The sequence below is a fragment of the Pelodiscus sinensis genome, chromosome 11 (genome assembly GCF_049634645.1).
Source record: "Pelodiscus sinensis isolate JC-2024 chromosome 11, ASM4963464v1, whole genome shotgun sequence".
Lineage (NCBI taxonomy): Eukaryota > Metazoa > Chordata > Testudines > Trionychidae > Pelodiscus > Pelodiscus sinensis.
This window is the reverse complement of record NC_134721.1, coordinates 40174149-40181700: the sequence shown is the minus strand read 5'-3', so window position 1 is coordinate 40181700 and position 7552 is coordinate 40174149. Positions and strand designations below refer to the sequence as shown.

The 7552-nt window shown below is 36.8% G+C and overlaps 1 protein-coding gene across 4 annotated transcripts in view; it reads right to left on the bottom strand.

The window, feature by feature from the left end:
* Window positions 1-1287: 1287 nt before the first annotated feature.
* RFT1 (RFT1 glycolipid translocator homolog) overlaps window positions 1288-7552 on the bottom strand; it is a 33125-nt gene continuing 26860 nt past the window's right edge. For 2 of the 4 annotated variants that reach the window (XM_075939363.1, XM_075939365.1), the window contains exons 12-13: window positions 6354-6603; window positions 1288-4606 (exon numbers count right to left, since the gene is read on the bottom strand). In XM_075939363.1, coding sequence (XP_075795478.1) covers window positions 4442-4606; window positions 6354-6603 — 415 coding nt within the window. In that variant the 3' untranslated portion in view covers window positions 1288-4441. The remainder of the gene's footprint in view (window positions 4607-6353; window positions 6604-7552) is intronic. The other 2 variants (XR_012906528.1, XM_075939364.1) reach the window with 2 other exon arrangements.

Genomic DNA, 7552 nt, shown 5'->3' with positions numbered 1-7552 from the left:
GAAGCGTGCCTGGCACAACCAGCAGGCATTTCCTTGGATCTCACAGTCCTATCTCCGCTCCCTCCCCCAAAAGCAAATTTGTGCACTAACGACAGCTATTTCAGTGAGATTTAAATGCCAAAAAAATGCACTGTATAAGAAAAAAAATAATGGGCAGCATTTGATATAAAATGTAAAGATAATTTCTGTCCATTTATCTTGAAGATTATTAAAAGCTTTAATGTGACTTCCGTAACATCACTGATTAGGTACAAAAATGAGAGAGCGCTTCATTAATGAATCCATTTATTCCATTAATATTACACAGTTCTGATATACTATGATTTTTCAGTTAAAAATGAATATTAAGTAGTGGAACTGATTACACTGAAGTAATGGGAGCACTGACTGATGATGCAAATCAATATTATGAATTTTTCCGCCTTAATTTCACATTCTTGTAAACAACATATTTTGTGCTATCTCTGAGATTTAATTAGCAAATGAGATATTTATAATATTAAGGACTAATTCATCTGCATACATATGTCACAAAGAAAAGAGTCTGGCAATTCAACTATGTGTACAGCAATAGGAATAATATTTAGTGTGCATCTGACCGGCTCAGAAGGCTAATTCCCAACAGTTTGGGGCTTTCATGTTTAACTTATACAAGGACAAAACTTGAACACTTTCATCACAACGCACGATTTCATTGGGAGCAAGACAGGAAGCATCCAACCTGTTATGGGTAAAATACAAAAGCAAACACTAGAAAACAGTTTCAAATCTGGGAAGCGTCCTGCCCCTTTAGTCAACAGGACTGGGCTCTGCTGCATATCAGAGATTTCTGTGTAATCCAGTTGAAACATGTTAGCAACTGCAAATTTCTTAGAGTATGCAACTCATTACCAGTTACGTAAATAAAGATGACTTTATATACGATTCTTGCTAAAAACATTAAGCAAGGATTTAATTAAAAATCTAATATTTTCATAAACTAAAAATAAATCCAATTTACAAATCCATTAAGTTAGGCAGAAGAAAAGGGTAGAAAAGAGCCAATATTCACAACATACTTCTCGCAGGAATACCAAAAAATGTATGTTTCCATTGAATTCAACAGGAAACATCATGCAAGTTTTCAGGTTTGTGAGATGATCTCATGTGTGAAAATGGATTCATCTGTATTACAGCACCCAAATATCTCAACTACATTCAGGCCTTCTTTTTACAAGGTGCACATATACATTTTAAGAAGTTGTAAGCTCTTTAGTATATGGACTTTCTAAATAAAAAAGGCACACAAACAATAAAAAAAATACATTTTATTTGATAGTATCCTTACATTCACCCTTAAAATGCAACAACTGCTTCAACTTTATGCCTCTCAGTGTAATCTGACATCAACACACAGAAGAAAGAGGCAAACTAACCCTCCTCCAGACTCAGTCTCAAGTCTTTCCAGTACATCTGCAAAAGAATTTGAGCCTCTCTAAAGTCAGTGAACTAAAGACAGGTTTTATGAGTGTCTGAAGCACTAGGGATCCACAACATGGGGACTCAAAATAAGTTGCAGTTGTTAGGGGAAAAATCATGACAAACAACAACGGGTTGAAATTTTAATCAACATCTTTTGAAACAAAAATTGATAATTTACCTTAGTCAGGAAAGCTAAAAACAACATTCACGTTAAAAGCTGCAACAATTTCTAAGCTGTACACTTTCTATCTCTCAGTCTTTCACAGCCCAAACTACATATTAGAAAACCATAGTCACAATTTTAACTTAAAAAGGAATGTATTCCAACCCTATAACAGTGCAACAGTTTATTGAACCATATTAATATTTTCCAAAAGGCAACTGGCTGATTAATATTAATCTATTCTTCTCTAAGTTAGTCCCATTTATGCATCCCAGTATTTTTCCCCACATCAAAACCTATGAAGATGAGCGGGTTTTTTTTAAAAAGACTGAACAAAGAATTAAAGAATTACAAATCAAATGTTCTTTGATGGAGGCAGGGACCAGATGACCTTTTATTTGTCCTTTTTTGAAAAAAAAAATCTGAAATACTGTAATAAAACACACAAGAATGACTGATCAAAGCTAGTTCACAAGATCAAAGCTAGTTCACAAAAGTAGAGACCCTCTGATTTGGCCAGCAGTAGGGGTTAAACCTGCAATAATTATTTATAGTCAGCACCTGAACTGCTTAACTGGGAGGCAATCATGTTCAGACCCTTCCAAAGCCTTTTCACTAGGAAATCAAAGTAATGATTCATTTTAAGAAAATAAAACTCAGAATTCAGCTACAAACCATATACCACTTAAAGGCAAAATTGTTAGAAATGGCATATCATCTCTCCTCAAAAATGTTAAGATTTCCCACCCTCACGTAGGTCAATGGGAAAATCCATTCAATGTGCAATAATCAAAAAAGCAACCAGAATGTTAGGAATATTTAAAAAGGGGATATAGAATAAGACACAGAATATCTTATTGCCTCTCTATGAATTCATAGTGGCTACGTCTAAACTACATCCCACTTTCAAAAGAGGGATGTAAACTAGGCAGATCAAAAGTGCAAATGAAGCAGGGATTTAAATATCCCATGCTTCATTTGCGGACGGCAGTTTCACTTTCGAAATACCCTTTTTCGAAAGAATGCTGTGACACGATTATGCAAATGAAGCGCAGGATATTTAAATCCTCACTTCTTTTGCACTTTCCATCTGCCTAATTTACATCCCGCTTTCAAAAGAGGGATGTAGTTTAGACATGCCCAGATCCTGAATACTGTGTGCAGATGTGGTCATCTCATCTTAAAGAAAAAAAGGTATCTTAGCAATGGAAAAAGTTTTTGAAAGGGTAACAAAAATTATTAGGGGTATGGAATAGCTGCCATACAAGGAGTAATTAGTAAGACTGGGACTTTTCAGCTTGGAAAACAAACAACTAACTACGTGTGAATATGGTCTGCAAAAATCAAGATTGGTGTGGAGAAGGTAAATAAGGAAAAGTTATTTACTCCTTCCCATAACACCAGTAGTAGGGGTCACCAAATGAAATTGATAGCCAGTTTAAAAAAGAAACAAACAAAAGGAAGTATTTATTTACACAATGTGCAGTCGACCTATGGAATTCCCTGCCAGACGATGTTGTGACTTCCAGGACCATAACAGGCTTCAAAAAAGAGCTAGATAAATTCATGGAAGTTAGGTCCATCACTGGCTATTAGCCAAGATGGGCAGTAATGTTGGTCAGAAGCTGGGAATGGGCAACAGGGGATGGATCACTTGATGATTACTGGTTCTGTTCATTTCCTCTGGTGCACTAGGCATTGATCACTGTCAGAAGACAGGATACTGGGCTAGATGGACCTTTGATCTAACCTATATGGCCGTTCTCATGTACTAAAATGGTTAGTAGCAAAGGTAAAATACCAGATACAAAGAAAAGCTTTCATGACAGTGAAAAAGGCAGGCTAGAGTAGGGTAAAAATCTTCTTCATACTTTTAAAACATCTTTTTTCAGAGACACTCAAAAACACTTTACATAAACATGAATTTTTCAAACTTCACAGTACTGTGTGAGGTAGTTATACTTTACAGAGTAAGATGCCGAAAACACAACAAAGTCTCAAAACATACAACAATAAAGAGAGACAGTGCCTGGAACAGAATCCTAAAGTCTGACTCCTGTCTTGTCCTTTTAGATGATGAAGTAATACCCCCAGATAATAAAACTATACAAGTAGATAACAAAATGGAAAAAGATCTAGACCTGCTGCAATCCAAGGCCATGTGCTCCACAATGCAATCATAATCAGCTAGAAGTCAAGAAAAAAAATGGTAAGAGAATAAAGCATGGAAACAAAACAAAAAAAGGCAAACCTATTCAAAGGGACTCAAGACATTTCAATGAAGATGCTGGGTTCATTTTTATCAGAAATTTGAGCAGCACAGAACCAGGTTTCTACTGCCCTCCACCTAAGAATTTAAAATATCAACATCATAAGGGAAGACGTTGCATACCCAAGTTTCTTCAAGAACACATTTTTAGGTCTGTTAAGGTCTCCCTCTCAAATCCATGACATTTTGCTGAAGTAGCAGTGATGTAAATATAGTCTGCTGTGTAGAGGTACCCAAAGTTAGGCAATACTCTTATGAAGGAAAGGGAGCTGATAAGAATGATAACGAGAATTACCTAGCTCCGGGTTGTTATAATTTGTGTACTAGGCTGGAATATGAATTTAAATGATTTGAAAATGGAAATAATATCTGGTTGCCAAATATTTCCATTTAAGCTCCACAGTGTCATAAATATTCAATAGGAATCTTTTAAAAAAAAGAAACCTTACAAAATATCATTATAACTTATCCTATATATATTTTATATATAAAATATACCTGTGTAGCAAACATACACATACATAATAATTATTGTGTACATGGTCATTTTAGGTTTCTTTCTTGGTATACCGCGACAGGAACTGAGTTCTAACAAAGTTAACCAGCTTGGTCTCTGCGAAGAATATAGTGATGAGTGTTGCAGCGAAGCAGAGAGCTCCCACAGTGATGTGGATCAGCCTTGCCAGCCAGCCTTTATCACAGCACAAGAATGCCTACAAAGAAAACAAAGTAAGCAAGCAGTTGTAGAAAGATTACTGGTAGAGAGGTGAATACTCTACATTATTGATAAGTATGATTTGGTATGTCTCTTGACCACCATAGCAGCACTACTGGCAGCCAGTCCTCATGCAAGGCAATCAGATAGATTCATCTAGTGTAACTTAAACTTGCAAAAAATGGCTCATAATGGCCATGTTTATATTTTTATAATACTATTAGCACATTTTCTCGGTGTTGCTTAGGTCCTTAAGGCAGGGGACTGGAAGTGGGGTAGAATGCAGGAGTTGGGGGTGGAAGGTGAGGAGGGGCTCTGGGCAGAGGAGACAGACAGAGGGAGAAAGAAAGAAGGGAGGAGGGGATGGAAGTGTTTTGCTCCTCTCTTTCCTGTCAGGGAGAGAGCAAAGTGCATTGCTCATTTGCCCCGAGTTCCCTAGCCAGAGTGAGGAATGCAGCAAACTGTGCACTTTCTCCTCAGTCCCTAATGAAGGGGAAAAGCCAGCAATGTCCCTGAATGAATCTGGGGGACTTCCCATCCCCCCACCGCACTTCCTAAAGGACACCTGGGGGGTGGGAGGCTCAAGGCTGTGCAGTCCTAGACAAAGAGGGTGGAGGGCAGAGGGGTTGCACTTCCAGCCAGCCTCTTTCACCTGCCTGGTGATTCTGCCTCTTTTCTGTGTGGTTTTATGAGAAGTAATCCTATTCTGGGCATATCCCGTTTTCCTGGCACAACCAAATCCTGACCTTGCTTTAAGTTATAAGAGGAAGCTTTATATGGAATTTGGTGGTTCTAGTTCTTCCCACATAGGAAGAGTTTTTGAACAAACAGACAGAGCAAAGCCTCTCAAATTTACAGTAGACTTCTATGAATACAGTATACACAACTAAGCATTTGGTAAATATTTGATCACTGTAGAAGTTATATGCCATCATACATCTTCACTGTGCACACATGAAGTTAAATGATATACTTAGGAAAACTATTTTCTTGTTATGCGTTACGACTAAAGCTGCACATCATTCCTTCATTTCTGCAACCATATATCAACCGATGTTTAAAAGGAGGCCCTACTGGACCACCTTTTACAATATAAAGCTGTGGTTTCTAGCCTTTCAGAGTCATGACTTAATTCATGTAATTGTTACAATAGAAGATCTGTAGTTAGTCAGGATGGAACCTTGCCTATCTTCTACCCTGGATAAGTGTGAACAGAGAAGGAATGCCACATACTGAGAAGGGAGGCCCACAGACAGAGAGGGGAACATTTTCGTGGTAAGTTGTTGTTGTTTTTTGGGGGGTGGGTAGCTGTTTGAAGCTGTTGGGAAATTTGAGATATTGAAATAAAATCCAAGAAGACTGATCAGTAGGCAGAGCACAGGAGCTCTGGTAAAAAATGGTATGATTAATTAAACTATCAGACTCCTGCCACATGTCAGTGATAAATATTACACACACACACACACACACACACACACACACACACACACACACACACACACACACACACTGCATGGTAGAACTTATGTACCTTATGTATATACACTTAGAAAAAACTATTTTCACATGTCTCATATATACATATATGCAATATAATCAGCCTTGCAAAATTGTAATGACAATTTAACAGCATATGCTCATAATCATAATAATAATGTATGCCTTTTAGTGAGATTCTGATAATGAAATGATCTGATATGAGCAAACTTTTAATAGATCAATAGTGAAATCTGACACACACTCACCTCTGAAAAAACAGTGATTACTGCACTTAAGATATAAACAAAGATTAGAGATGTTGAGAGTAGCAGCCCTTTCAAAGGCCTGTAAGGGCTCTCTTTGAAGTAATTGTAGATATAGCGAATGCTGTGTGCTATTCGAATACTCATATTGAAACAGTTTGCAAGGATAAAGCCTACACTGCCTTGCCACTGAGTCAAGAAATAAGACACACACAAGAATGTGAAGGACAAGGCCAGCATAACAAAACTGAACCTAAAGGGAAAAAAAGAGAAACAAATTAAGCAATGTATGCAGGGAAGATATATCAATTTACATCTATGTCAGAAAGAATCCCACATTTTTCCCCTTAAAATAAGAAACCAAACTGATTAATTTTGAACATTAACAGTAAGGTGCAGTCCAAAATTTCTGCATATCAAAAAGCAAGAGTGGAAAAGTTTTGTTGTTCACATTACTAAATAAAGGTTTGGGAGAGAAAGACCAGCTCTTAGCAAAGCAGAAAAAGATTCCGATTTAAAAAAAAAAAAAAAAAAAAAAAAAAACCACAGAGCCAGATGGTCATTAAAACCTAATATGGAAGTGGATAATTGTAGCCTACTTAATTTCTGAGACTAAACAGTTTTCAAACACAGCTAATACTGGGAAAGGGATAGAGTTTAAATAAAAACACGTTTTGTTAAGCAATATTAATCTATTTTATTTGAACTTAAGTGCAGTGGTGATTTACTATGCACAGTTTATTTTGTGTGTGTGTGTGTGTGTGTGTGTGTGTGTGTGTGTGTGTGTGTGTGTGTGTGTGTGTGTGTGTGTAAGTAAGTAAAAGTGAGCACACAGTCTCCTCGCTTGCTGGACATTTGGTACAACATGAAGTATACCTGCAATCAGTATGCAGAGAGCTAGACATAAATTTAGACAAAAATTCACTTCACTTGATCCAATTTCTATTTATTTTACAGTATCAATAGAAAAATATTTAGATCATACATGATCATCCTGAATTGCAACAAGTTCAGTAGTTCAATAAAGTTATGCCTCTGAAGATAAAATTGATATGAACTAATAAAGAATTCATGAAAATAGAAATTAATTCAACATTACAGACCAAGTCTAAAAGAGTACAGGCAGTCCCCGGGTTACGTACAAGATAGGGACTGTAGGTTTGTTCTTAAGTTGAATCTGTATGTAAGTCGGAACTGGCATC